General features: G+C 35.5%; 1 protein-coding gene across 1 annotated transcript in view; it reads right to left on the bottom strand.

Moving 5' to 3' along the window:
- Window positions 1-1,563: 1,563 nt before the first annotated feature.
- Window positions 1,564-15,399, bottom strand: part of LOC128223200 (neurogenic locus notch homolog protein 1-like) — a 46,181-nt gene continuing 32,345 nt past the window's right edge. Inside the window, exons 20-26 of the mRNA XM_052932491.1 lie at window positions 14,793-14,921; window positions 14,504-14,677; window positions 10,202-10,326; window positions 9,472-9,590; window positions 8,632-8,910; window positions 7,326-7,495; window positions 1,564-3,179 (exon numbers count right to left, since the gene is read on the bottom strand). Of these exons, the coding sequence (XP_052788451.1) occupies window positions 3,142-3,179; window positions 7,326-7,495; window positions 8,632-8,910; window positions 9,472-9,590; window positions 10,202-10,326; window positions 14,504-14,677; window positions 14,793-14,921 (1,034 nt within the window). The 3' untranslated portion in view covers window positions 1,564-3,141. The remainder of the gene's footprint in view (window positions 3,180-7,325; window positions 7,496-8,631; window positions 8,911-9,471; window positions 9,591-10,201; window positions 10,327-14,503; window positions 14,678-14,792; window positions 14,922-15,399) is intronic.

Raw genomic sequence — 15,399 nt, 5'->3', positions numbered from 1 at the left:
AACTCGCCGCTGGCGCTCTGTTGTCCAGAAAGGTTGACAGAAAAACGTCTGTAGGTCAAACTCGCCGCTGGCGCTCCGTTATCCATTAAGGTTGATTGATAGAAAACTGTCCGTAGGTCAATCTCACCCCTGGCGCCACCGTTATCCATAAAGGTTAACATAAAATTGTACGTATGTTAAACTCGCCGCTGGCGCCACCGTTATCCATAAAGGTTGGCAGAACATTGTCCGTAGGTCAATCTCGCTGCAGGCGCCACCATTGTCCATAAAGGTTGATAAAAATTGTCCGTAGGTCAAACTCGCCGTTGGCGCTCTGTTGTCCAGAAAGGTTGACAGAAAAACGTCCGTAGGTCAAACTCGCCGCGAGGTCAATCCGTATATTACACCTACTGTTGGCGCTACCGTTGTCCTTAAACATAGACAGAGGTCAGTCCGTATATTACACTCACTGTTGGCGCTACCGTTGTCCTTAAACATAGACAGAGGTCAGTCCGTATATTACACCTACTGTTCGCGCTACCGTTGTCCTTAAACATAGATAGAGGTCAGTCCGTATATTACACTCACTGTTGGCGCTACCGTTGTCCTTAAACATAGACAGAGGTCAGTCCGTATATTACACTCACTGTTGGCGCTACCGTTGTCCTTAAACATAGACAGAGGTCAGTCCGTATATTACACTCACTGTTGGCGCTACCGTTGTCCTTAAACATAGACAGAGGTCAGTCCGTATATTACACTCACTGTTGGCGCTACCGTTGTCCTTAAACATAGACAGAGGTCAGTCCGTATATTACACTCACTGTTGGCGCTACCGTTGTCCTTTAACATAGACAGAGGTCAGTCCGTATATTACACTCACAGCTCACTGTTGGCGCTACCGATGTCCTTTAACATAGACAGAGGTCAGTCTGTATATAACACTCACAGCTCACTGTTGGCGCTACCGATGTCCTTTAACATAGACAGAGGTCAGTCTGTATATAACACTCACAGCTCACTGTTGGCGCTGCCATTGTCCTTTAACATAGACAGAGGTCAGTCCGTATATTACGCTCACTGTTCGCGCTACCATTGTCCTTAAACATAGATAGAGGTCAGTCCGTATATTACGCTCACTGTTCGCGCTACCATTGTCCTTAAACATAGATAGAGGTCAGTCCGTATATTACACTCACTGTTCGCGCTACCGTTGTCCTTTAACATAGATAGAGGTAAGTTCGTATATTACACTCACTGTTTGCGCTACCTTTGTCCTTAAACGTTAACAAAGAATGGTCCGTATGTGAGTGGTTTAGTGATATAGGTGTGCGTCTCTTATCCTAGAGGTTGTGGGTTCGAACCACACCCGGGGTACTTTTTTCATGGCCTCTCAGAAAGGTCACATTACTGGTTACGGACTCGAGAGTGATACAAATCAGTTATCAGCTGTCTTTAAAATCGAGCAAAAATAATTTGTAAAAACCACCACCACCACCAACACCACCACCAACAACAACAACAATACAACAACAACAACAACAAGATCGTATAAAATATAACTTTAATGAGTATTAAATTGGCTTCAGCATAAATATACGTAAGATTACAAAACAAAAACTTTTTTTAAATGAAATGTAAGTTTTGCAGAGCATCAAATTGCAAGTCCTTTGTAAACTCATTTTCACTTTTAAAGCAACAGTAAATGTATGCATCTGAACACGGTATAGAGTTAAAATACAAACAAATAAATATACAAAACTCTAAAACAGTATTAACAACATAGTATTTACAAAATATAAAATGAGATTCCTTTCAAATTTATCACATCAATCGTTGGATTTCATTTACAAAAAAATTATTTCAATAATAAGTGACAGTATTGTATGTAAAACTGTACAAAAGAATGGATTTCCAGTCCAATACTGAAAAAAAAAACGGAACCAACTTCATGATAAAAACATAATTATATATAAACAAAAGTATCGACGTGTACACAAAATGTTACCAATGTAAGTTTACATTCTGAGGAGTATATATATGTTAAAATAGAATGAGTAGTGTAAGAAAAAATGGATTTCAAAAATAATAGCCTCATAGGAATAAGTCTTAATGTCTATGGATGATTTAAAGATATATTTAAGGTATCTGTTTTTCAAATGCATTAACTTTTGAGTCTTGGTGACCCCACATTATTTCGGTATCAGTTGAGTGCTATGTACATACATTAATATACATGCATTATATATAAAAAATATCAAACAGGTTTTTTTTTGTTTTGAAAAAAATCAAAATAGGTTATTTCGCGTTCAATTTTAGTTAAATCAAAGATCTTATATACAAACTCTAATATACTTTATGTCTGATACATGTTCATCATTTATTTTACATATAAGCTATCAGCAAGCTTCTTCCTCAAAATAAATACTAAAATTAAATTGGGTCAAGGCGCATCAGAGTTAAGCATGACGTTGAGAATCAGAGAACTAGCTTGATTTTGGTCGGTGCCCCATTTCACTGCATTCGGAGCTCCTCAGTCATTTTCAATTGAAAACAAACTCGGATGAATACAGGTACATCAGTAGAAGTAGTTCGTAAAGTCTTAAATAATAGTATCCATTTATTATAGACTTTCAAAGTGTATTGTGTTTTACAAGTCTAAAATGATTGCCATTGAAGTGTTTTATTGCATGAATAATTAGAATTCCCAAGAGTAAATCGATATTAAGTTTATCTGCAATATTGAAATCACTACGTGCACTACTTGCAGCGTGGTTAAATGTTTAGATTTCTGTCATCGTAAACAGTCCATTAACTACTTTTCTATGGAAAGTGGCCGATGAGTGCCGAATGTGTTTCATCGCTTATGAGTGCACCAGATCAGGCAGAATCGATGAGATAAATGTCCTTACGGTATTTTTTTATTGAAAAGCATTTTACTCCTTTAATTTTGGAATCGTTATTGAAACAGCCTTAATTTCCTTAATAAAAACTGTTGCTCAGAGTTATGATAAGAATCGTAATACATATCATGATCTGCCCAAAACGACACATGTTTATATACAAATCTAAAGGTAAAGCAGATCTGGGTATTTTCTTTCACAAATTCTGGCTTTGTGGCTTGATTTAGTCCGCTTCTAGTAATGCCCATTCGAAGAAAGGTTACAATTGCATGTACTGATGAGCATGCTGGTTCTCCGCTGAAAACATAAAACAAACTTGTTTTAACACGTTGCTTCTTTTTTAATACTTGATCCAAGCCACTGATCTACCGTAAAATAAGCGATTACTTATCTACCGTAAAATAAGGGACTAATAAGCGACAAGAAAAAAGTTGATGCATAGCATCAAGTCGGCGCAATAAAATAAGAAGAAAAACGTGCATGCAGAAAATCAAAAATGGTTATTATTTCAGTGATAATAAGTTTTAAAAAGTAAAAATACTATACATCAAGAGGGAATTATCTGGAGTTCGTTCCTTCGAATGACATTTTCAAAACAAACAATTAAGCTCAATGTTAATTTTTCAAAACTCGGCATTTTTGCTGTCGCCAAGTGAGATTACTGCGTTGAAGGTTTACAAACATAAAGGACATTGTAATAGTACCGTGTAACCTTCATCTATTGAATTGGTATCAATCGGAACACCTCGGCCTGTATCTATCTCGGAAATGGCCGAGTTGTTATGATTGAGTTGGTATTTAAAATAAAAAAATTCAAAATAATAAGCAGGTCTATTATAATTTAAGGTTTCATTATCAATTAAAGTGTACAGTTTTATAAAACATACTAAACTTCATATTTTATCATGCAACATTGAAACTATTGAAAGCATTGTTCTGCATTTTATGAACTAGTCCCTAAGTTAGAATATTTCTAAAGTAATATCAAATATAGTCGGCGCCCTTCTGGGCGCCGACTAATAACTTAGAGACTAATAAGCGATTACTTATCTACCGTAAAATAAGCGACTAATAAGCGATAACTTAGCGACTAATAGGCGATTACTTATCTACCGTAAAATAAGCGACTAATAAGCGATAACTTAGAGACTAATAAGCGATTACTTATCTGCCGTAAAATAAGCGACTAATAAGCGATAACTTAGCGACTAATAGGCGATTACTTATCTACAGTAAAATAAGCGACTAATAAGCGATAACTTAGCGACTAATAGGCGATTACTTATCTACCGTAAAATAAGCGACTAATAGGCGATTACTTATCTACCGTAGAATAAGCGACTAATAGGCGATTACTTATCTACCGTAAAATAAGCGACTAATAAGCGATAACTTAGCGACTAATAGGCGATTACTTATCTACCGTAAAATAAGCGACAAATAGGCGATTACTTATCTACCGTAGAATAAGCGACCAATAGGCGATTACTTATCTACCGTAAAATAAGCGACTTATAAGCGATTACTTATCTACCGTAAAATAAGCGACTTATAAGAGATTACTTATCTACCGTAAAATAAGCGACTAATAAGCGATAACTTAGCGACTATTAAGCGATAACTATCTACCATAAAATAAGCGACTAATAAGAAATTACTTATCTACCGTAATATAAGCGACTAATAAGCGATTACTTATCTACCGTTTAATAATCGACTAATAAGCGATTACTTATCTACCGTTAAATAAGCGACTAATAAGCAATTACTTATCTACCGTAAAATTAGCGACTAATAAGCGAGTACTTATCTACCGTAAAATAAGCGACTAATAAGCGATAACTTAGCGACTAATAAGCGATTACTTATCTACCGTCAAATAAGCGACTAATAAGAAATTACTTATCTACCGTAATATAAGCGACTTATAAGCGATTACTTATCTACCGTTTAATAAGCGACTAATAAGCGATTACTTATCTACCGCTAAATAAGCGACTAATAAGCAATTACTTATCTACCGTTAAATTAGCGACTAATAAGCGAGTACTTATTTACCGTAAAATAAGCGACTTATAAGCGATAACTTAGCGACTAATAAGCGATTACTTATCTACCGTCAAATAAGCGACTAATAAGCAATTACTTATCTACCGTAAAATAAGCGAATAATAAGCGATAACTTAGCGACTAATAAGCAATTACTTATCTACCGTGAAATAAGCGACTAATAAGCAATTACTTATCTACCGTAAAATAAGCGACTAATAAGCAATTACTTATCTACCGTAAAACAAGCGACTAATAAGCGATAACTTAGCGACTAATAAGCGATTACTTATCTACCGTAAAATAAGCGACTAATAAGCAATTACTTATCTACCGTAAAATAAGCGACTAATAAGCAATTACTTATCTACAGTAAAACAAGCGACTAATAAGCGATAACTTAGCGACTAATAAGCGATTACTTATCTACCGTAAAATAAGCGACTAATAAGCAATTACTTATATACCGTAAAATAAGCAACTAATAAGCTATTACTTATCTACCGTAAAATAAGCGACAAATAAGCGATTACTTATCTATCGTAAAATAAGCGACTAATAAGCGATAACTTAGCGACTAATAAGCGATTACTTATCTACCGTAAATTACGCGTCTAATAAGCAATTACTTATCTACCGTAAAATAAGCGACTAATAAGCGATAACTTAGCGACTTATTTAGCGATTACTTATCTACCGTAAAATAAGCGACTAATAAGCGATTACTTATCTACCGTAAAATAAGCGACTAATAAGAAATTACTTATTTACCGTAAAATAAGCGACTAATAAGCGATTACTTATCTACCGTAAAATAGGCGACTAATAAGCAATTACTTATCTACCGTTAAATTAGCGACTAATAAGCGAGTACTTATTTACCGTAAAATAAGCGACTTATAAGCGATAACTTAGCGACTAATAAGCGATTACTTATCTACCGTCAAATAAGCGACTAATAAGCAATTACTTATCTACCGTAAAATAAGCGAATAATAAGCGATAACTTAGCGACTAATAAGCAATTACTTATCTACCGTGAAATAAGCGACTAATAAGCAATTACTTATCTACCGTAAAATAAGCGACTAATAAGCAATTACTTATCTACCGTAAAACAAGCGACTAATAAGCGATAACTTAGCGACTAATAAGCGATTACTTATCTACCGTAAAATAAGCGACTAATAAGCAATTACTTATATACCGTAAAATAAGCAACTAATAAGCCATTACTTATCTACCGTAAAATAAGCGACAAATAAGCGATTACTTATCTATCGTAAAATAAGCGACTAATAAGCGATAACTTAGCGACTAATAAGCGATTACTTATCTACCGTAAATTACGCGTCTAATAAGCAATTACTTATCTACCGTAAAATAAGCGACTAATAAGCGATAACTTAGCGACTTATTTAGCGATTACTTATCTACCGTAAAATAAGCGACTAATAAGCGATTACTTATCTACCGTAAAATAAGCGACTAATAGGCGATTACTTATCTACCGTAAAATAAGCGACTAATAAGCGATAACTTATTTACCGTAAAATAGGCGACTAATAAGCGATTGCTTATCTACCGTAAACAAGCGACTAATAAGCGATTACTTATCTATCGTAAAATAAGCGACTAATAAGCGATTACTTATCTACCGTAAAATAGGCGACTAATAAGCGATTTCTTATCTACCGTAAAATAAGCGACTAATAAGCGATTACTTATTTACCGTAAAATAAGGGACTAGTAAGCGATTACTTATCTACCGTAAAATAGGCAACTAATAAGCGATTACTTATATACCGTAAAATAAGCGAATAATAAGCGATAACTTTTCTACCGTAAAATAAGCGACTAATAAGCGATAACTTATTTACCGTAAAATAGGCGACTAATAAGCGATTGCTTATCTACCGTAAACAAGCGACTAATAAGCGATAACTTTTCTACCGTAAAATAAGCGACTAATAAGCGATTGCTTATCTACCGTAAACAAGCGACTAATAAGCGATTACTTATCTATCGTAAAATAAGCGACTAATAAGCGATTACTTATCTACCGTAAAATAAGCGACTTCTTATCTGCCGTAAAATAAAACAATATTCGCACAGATGCTAATGCAGTCTTGAAAGGGACTCGCTCGTATTTTTTGTAAAACACACTGTCTTTTATGATGAAATAAAGTGTGGCAAATCATTAAGAGTGTTTAAACTAAGATACATAATAAAAAGCGATAAGTTCGGATAAACGGTGTTCGGAATAGCGGTGTTTAATTGAACTATCAATTTGAAACTGCAGTCGTACAATACGTAATTTTAAAGTATGTCCCAAAAATCTCCAACCAACAATCTCCATCTCCAAACTCCTAACACAATATAAAGAGTTCTTACGTTTCTCAAGAATGTGATACGGGTGACTATCGCCATCCCCTTCAGCATTGAAGCTAGGATTGGTGTAGTCGTCGGCCGCTAGAGGCTCAAGGTAGACGCCGTCAGTACCTGCTGCTCCTTCCGGTCTTGACGGTAATGTAGGCCGTCTGACAGGCCCCGATACCACGGTCCTATAGTACAATAAAAACAAAGGTTATAATACTAACAATGTTATTCAATTTGTATTCGCAGTAGTTTGTTAAAATTCTTTGGCCATTATTAATAACATACTTACGTTCAAGTCTGGACTACGACTCAGAAAAGCACTTTTTTATACTTACGTTCAAGTCTAGACTACGACTCAGAAAAGCACTTTTTATACTCACGTTCAAGTCTAGACTTAGACTCAGAAAAGCACTTTTTATACTCACGTTCAAGTCTAGACTTAGACTCAGAAAAGCACTTTTTATACTTACGTTCAAGTCTAGACTTAGACTCAGAAAAGCACTTTTTTATGAAATAAACTACAAGGAATCATGTTTATTCCATTCATTTTAGAAAAATAAATGTCAATAAATGTACTATTTCGAATATTGATAAAATTCAACAAATTTCATCACCAACACTCAACTAGAAAGAAAGTTGCAATGAAATGAAGATACTCAGATTTGCAAATTGAGTCTGAACTCAGACTTGAGACGGTTCGTAATCACGGCCCAACATATGTATAGTTTGCAATTTACAGTGTTCCTAAAATTAGAGCAAAATATTATCAACATCAATGGAGTTTCAATTTCATGAAACAAGCATTTTATTTTATTGAAATAGCAGAGTTTTAAACACTAAAATAAGATTACGTATATTAGAGTTTTCTTATTAAGGAGAGTACGAAAAAAAATTGCATTTGAATGTTTTGCAGATTAAGATTTGCGTTCATTTTGCCTGAACCAGTCGACCTTTTGTGATTTCTTCCTTATGAGATGATAGTAGATCACACTAAATCTTTTAGCATTCACCAATCATTTAATAGTTTTGCTTTTCAACTACTGAATACACGGTTACAATCTTATTATCAGTAATTTTTATTTTCTATAAATGCATTATTTAGTAAGTAGTTTTATCACTCAAATTCATGCAGGTTATACATGTGTATGTCATAATTTTAAATAAGAGTATCACTTTAAAACAAATGCCTTAATAGTGTGGCTCCAAATTGTTTGTAAAAACATTCTTTAAAAAACAAAAACAAAAACATATAAATTACATTGACCTACATTTAAAACATGCCCCTTAACAGGCAGGATTTGTAGTGCTCTTTCATTCTTACCTCACATCACTGTCATCTATATAGTCATAAACTTCCTCGTCCTTTTCTGATTTCTGTAACTGGCTCCTATGTTGCCTTTGACCAATCGGCTGCTGGTTTTGAGACATGTGACCTGCTGCTGAGGTCATGTGACCTTGCGCGTGACCAACCGGAAGCGACATGTTATTTGGCACCTGACGACTTGCATAGTGAAGAGGTTGACCGTTCATATGAGCTGGCATGCTATTACGATTATTTGGTTGACCAGCGGCTTTGTATCCGGCGGATTGATGGGGGTGTCTAGAATTATAAGAAAAAATAATTTGATTTATTCATTAGAATGTAGTTAAAACAACATACTAACTAATTTCTTAATAAATTAATTTCACTGATTGTGTTATATCATATCTGGACCCTGTTTCTTTTAACTTTAATAAAATTCATAATTTTGTTTCAAACACACTTTTTTCTCAATTTTATTTTTACTTTGAAAAATAAAGGAAATCTACTTAAGTTAGAAAATTACTTATTTTAGAGGTGTTGTAATGAATATTAACCCAGCTGTATATAATTTTCTGTGATGTTCGATATTATTTCAAATAATTGACTCAATATGCTTTCTTTATAATAAATTAGACACTCGATGGTGCATAACAGAAAACTGAGGATGACAAAGTAGGTCAAAACCATAGCATTCTTTGCTTTGAAATGTTGTTAAAATAAAATGTAACTTTATATAAAAGGTAAACCGTGTGCGCAAAATGCTCTTCAAATAAGTTTTAACGCAATATCGTGTGTTTTGACGCAGGTATACAGCACTACTGCCACTTCTGTCAAACAGCACTATATATATATTCTTACCTGCTACTGGCGCTAGACGGGTTTGAAAATGCGGTGAATCCCTGGTTATCAAACATTGGGGCAGTGTGGGGTCTACTCCGGGGGTCGGGGTTTGCGCCTGGGTTCATTGGGTACGACCCCTGTGAGAGCAACAAAATACAAATTATATTATGTGGATTTAGAAACATGTTTTGACCAGTTCAATAACTGCAATTTGGTATCATTTCGAGATGTGTTTTTCAGTTAATCCATGGGACAATGCAACCATGTGTTTTTACTAGTTGATAAAATATAATCATGTTTTTGGTCGACTGATTATTTGATTAACAACTGGCGACTGGTCATTTTCGTTGACACGATGATGCGCGAGGGTGTGTTTTCCTGTTATGGGGAAAACCGTTGTTTCCGAAGAAAGCGCACTTGTCCTGCTTTGTAGCCACCAACCAAACTCACACACGCCCAGTCCTTGATTCGATCCGTATTAAGTGAGTACAAGTGCGCTAACCACTAAGCTTTTCGGACATCTAGTATATGTTGGGATAATCGTATGTGAAACACGTTTAAATTGTACGGCTAGAAGTGTTACAGTTAGAAGCGTTACATAAGAATATACCATAAAAAGCGTATTATCAAAGCATTTTTCGATCTAAAACTCGAAGAATATGCGTGAATCGTTTATATGCATTGTCATATTGTTGATTTAAATTATCATTATAATTTAAGAATTGTTTTTTTTCTCCATTTTACTTACATTTGAAACATATGCTTTCACAGGGTCCCGTTTGTTTCTCCTTATAAGGAAGCAGGCAACCAGAATCACTATGACAACGAACAAGACTCCTCCCACAGCTCCGCCCACAATAGGCCCCACTGACGCTAAAACGGATACAAAATAACACTTATAAAAACAGGGTTAATTATCAGCAAAGATAGGTTTTAGTTTATTCGTAATTGGCTTCTCATAGTGTTTGCCACACTATTTCTTTTTCCGTACCATTTTTACAAATGTAATATACTTAACTGTAATTATTTCCAATTGAACAAGTGCTCTCTTAAAGACATAAATAATATTGTTTTAAGATAATAAAACTTATCGTTAGTGAATTGTGTCAACGCATGCGGAAGATAACATGTACCAGTTGAAGTACCAGTTGAAGAGACGATCTTGGACATTTTCTGAAGTTATTTTTCAAAATACCTTCTAGATTATGAGTATCTTCCATGGCCGAGAGTGTAAGATCGGTTCATTCCGGCCCGTGCGGAGGGTGTTTTGCGGAAAAGAGGTTTACAGAGTTTCCGCAAAACACCCTGAGCGAGGGTCGGGATGTCTTCATATAAACAAAATTGTTAGAACATATGGCGAAAGTGTAGTTCTATCTGAACAAAGGAAACATCCTTTAAAAACAAAGTTTAAATCGTGACTGTCCGAAAACCACTCATGTCCGAAATATATTTACTTCTTTTAATTTAATAACATTTGTACTAGTGTTGGGAATCGGAAAGAAAAATTACGATAGATAATCGGTTTAAGATACCGATTAATGATCGATTATTAATCGATTTAATTATTATCTTTGCTCATCATATTAAAGGCAAACAGATACAGTACATGCACCAGTTTTAAGCACCAATGTTCCCTTACAATATTGTTTGTAGATTTCTTTGAATAAATTACATTATTCATTCAAAAAGCGACAATCCTTTTGTGTTAACAAGTTACTGTTACAGGACATGCGACCACAGGCTCTAATTTTTATCTTACATATAGTATTGTATACATGTGTAAAATAAACACAAAGAAAGATAACAATCTCTTTTTAATAATCATTCATTAGCGAGTACAACAAGCAGTTGAATATTCTATATGTTTTACAAGAACAGTTTCTGTTTAACAAGAACAGCATAAAGAAACAAAAAATGACTGTATGCCATATGTGATGTTACTTCAGACTTACGACTGTTGAAGTGACGCCTAAAATCCTTCATTCAAACGGACCGCTGGTTTGACAATATCTCGTAACTAAGAATAAGAATTTTAGAATATATTTAATAAAAACCTTAGGACAAATTTATATTGATTTTTTTTAATTCAAACTAGATGCGTCTTATAAAACAAAGTGTTTCACAATAATAATTTTTTTTTTTGTAATTACAAATTAAATGAAATCGGAAGATAGTGAGAATGGCCGTATATATCCCTGCTATACCATAATAGAAAGAAGGTAAGTAGACCTGGTAATAATATAAAAAATATGTTAAAAGCATGCGAGTATATACAGTCAAAATTCGCTATGTCGAACTTTGTTACCTCGATGTGTTGGTTCTGTTGAACTATTGTCGAATGCGTTGGCTATTGTGTTTTTATTTGCTTTTTTGAATTTCGGTTATGTCGAATGTTGGTTATCTCAAAGAAGTTTTCGAGGTCTCAACGACTTCGATATAGCGAGTTTTGACTGTATGTTAATAAAATAATAGTCCAAACACCATCAACATGCAATTCGAAAGTAACGCGTCCTCAACCTCTTTTTGGCATGCGTGTTATGAAGTCCCCTTCCCAATCTCAATATGTTTTACTTATTAAATCTGCAAGTCCGTTGGTTTCTCCAGAGTTCGAATCATCTTCCGTCGTCGTCGGCGTCGTCGAGACCGGTCCCACTGTACTCTTCAGTGTCGTTGGCCTTTTAGTTGTTATTGGTGGTCGACTGCTTGATGCTTTTGTAGTCCCTGGAGGTGGTAAAGCTGTTGATGATACTGTTGTTGGAGTTTTTGATGGTGACGTTGAAGTTGTTGTTGTTGGCGATGTTGGTCTTTTTGTTGATGTTGTTTTTATTGATGTTGGTGATGTTGGCCTTAGTGTTGAGGTCGTTGTTGTTGTTGTTGTCGTTGTTATTGTTGGCGATGTTGGTCTTGAGGTAGAAGTTGTTGTTGGTCTTCTTGTTGTAGTTGTTGAAATCCGCATACTGGTTGCTGGTATTTGCATAACATTACACTTATATTAATGCATGAAAGGTGTTGAAAGGTCATGGTAAAGCGTGTTCAACGAAACGAAGGTGAAAAGTACCAAGTTCACTGTCCCAGAAAAACATTTCAGTAGAACAGGGTTAATAGTACAACGGTTTAATCCGAGAGGGTGTCTTTTACTCGAGTGTTGTTGTTTTTCGGATTTGGATTTCCCGAAACTCATGCCGAATACGATATTTCGGAAAAAAAACACTACCAAAACCCTTCATTATATACCGTGTTTTTTAAAACAAATGTTACAACGTTAGATCATCTAGGACAGTGCCGTTTTTGCAAAAGGAAGACCGAAATATATCTAAATATAAGTGAGTAAGCTAATGAATTAAGCCAGGGAAACATTTATAAAGCAAATGCAATGAAACATATAAAGCTGCACTGTTAGAAAAGACAGGAGTCTTCAAAGCAAAGCGTTCAAAGCTCTCCCTAAGCAGGTTCAAAATGTTAAGCCAGGTATTATAAATTAAATATACAATCAAAACTCGCTATGTCGAAGTCGTTGTGACATAAGGAAATTCTTCGAGACAACGAGTATTCGATATATCCGAGATACAAAGAGTGTATGACTTAACCCAACACATTCGAAAAAAGTTCGAAATAACCGGAATATCCAGATAACAGAGCTCGACATATCGAGATTTTGACTGTACTTTTATGTACGCATGCTTAGGCCATACCAAATTCTTCTTATGTTTAGCGTCAGCCCTTAGTACGAAAACGTACCTTGATAACCAGTAAAAAACAAACGAACCCCAGAAATTTCCCGAACACTAAAAAGGTGACTATAGACACCAGAGCCTTCTGAGTCCATTTTGGACCATTCTCAATTATTATATAGATTTCCACTGCAAAATGAGTTCAAATAAAACTGAAGTAAATTAAGTGTGTTGAACATAGGCATCACACAGAAAGCATACTTTTATGTTATTAAATGCCAATATTACAAGAACAAAGTATGAATCATGTTGTTAACAGTTGTGTTCTGTAGTCGGAATTATAATAAAAGGAAATTACAAATATTCGGAAAGATTGATTGTAAAACACAAATCGATCGTGAAGCACTAAACCTATCCGTTCATGGACGCTAAACATAGAAACAAATTTGTATGGCCTTATGCTAATGCGCTTAGATGCGCTAAAAAGCAACATGAATAACGAAAACTTGCAAGTAAGGCAAAGCTTGTGGTTGAAACAAAATGCATGTGATACTGGCAACCCATGTGCTCGATTTGTGAGACGCATGTATGCCAATGGTGACATGCTCCACGTCCAAAACACTACTCCGAAACAAACATTCCTACTTTCCAATCACATACTTAAAGCTGCACTCTCAAAGATTGACCGTTTAAAAAAATAAATATTGTCTATCTTGGAACGAGCCATTTTTGCGTAAATGTCTGGAAACCAGTCAATTAGGACTACTGACAAAAGATCAGATAGTAGTTCTTGTTTTATGGCTGAAAGCGTTACTAATGTTTTCCAAACAATAGAGATCTTTTTTATAGTAAATTATCTGATCTGACTTAATTGAAGTCATTGATACCAGCATTAGATGAATCTGAGACAAAAATTAGAAAACAACTGCCAATTTGTTAGAGCGCAGCTTTAGAATTGGAAGGGCATTATACACGTTGGATCATGGGGTAGAAACAAGGGCGCCGCGGAGAAAACCCAAACGCCCGTCTGTTTTTTATTTCGTTTCAATCGTACAAGGGGCATTACTCAATGAACATTTAAGCCTCAGTTACTCCATATTTGAATATTTGACAACTGTGCTTGTCCCTGTCGTTTTCATTGTTTTTTTAACTAAACATATGCTTAATGTCTGTGGCAACATGTGTACCAAGTTTCATTTGAATAGGTTGAACGGTTAGTGATTTATGGCCAATGTTAAGGTTTTTGTACAACGCCCTCGGCAACAACAATGACAACAGCGTCACCAATGCTATCATGAAAGCCCAACTAATATTCTTTAAAAACTGGGGAGCTAAAATCAAATTTACACCCCCCCCCCCCACACACACACCAAACTTACTAGATGTTTGTTTTTCCGTCGTATTGGGATATGGATCCTCAGTGGTAGGTGTGGTTTGCTGGTTGTTGATATAATCTTCACACGTACCACAACAGTCACGCAATCGCCCGGGGGAGTACTGGCCGCACATTGACACGTAACATCCGGTGTTCACGCGGTCACCAAACTCACAACCTGTAAACGAATGGTATGGTTAATGATATGATTTCCGGTAGTTTATAGAGATTCATCAGTGATATTTCACTGTTTCAAATTTTATGAACGGCCGTTTACAAGTACCACGCAATACCTTGATTGGAGGAGTCTCTATAGTCCGGGCATGACCCACAACACACTTGGCTAACGGTGTAATTGTAACAGCGGCCAGGATGGTTCTGAACGGATTCACAGTCGGGGGTTTTATCCCCGTATTCACATTCTGTAAGCAACAATTTACGGTTAATCAATACATTTAACAATTTCATTTGTATATCAATATGGTTATGTATGAAACAAAAGGTGATGCAACAACTTGGCACTAAGGTAAAAAATAAGAATGGATCCAGGAATTGGGGGTGCTATTAAGGGGCCTTAAATAAAAAAGGATAACGCTCGTCTGCGGTATTTAAATCGATAAGGGGGGGGGGGGTAACTCAACAATGATTTAAAGAAGAATTATGCACCTTATTATGCATTTGTGTATTGAATCTGTAAACACGTTTGGTAAGCTTCAGAAGAATATTGAACGGTTTTTGAAAAATGGCAGAGGTTTACGTTCTTGCACTACGACGCCGACGACGCCGACTTAAAGACCTACGACACTTGCGACGACACAAATGTCGACGCCTACGACAGTGACGACGAGAACTACTACGACGACGACGACGCCTACGACAATGACAACTTGACCTACTACT

This window comes from Mya arenaria, chromosome 17, assembly GCF_026914265.1.
Source record: "Mya arenaria isolate MELC-2E11 chromosome 17, ASM2691426v1".
Taxonomy (NCBI): domain Eukaryota; kingdom Metazoa; phylum Mollusca; class Bivalvia; order Myida; family Myidae; genus Mya; species Mya arenaria.
This window is presented reverse-complemented; position numbering and strand designations above follow the sequence as displayed.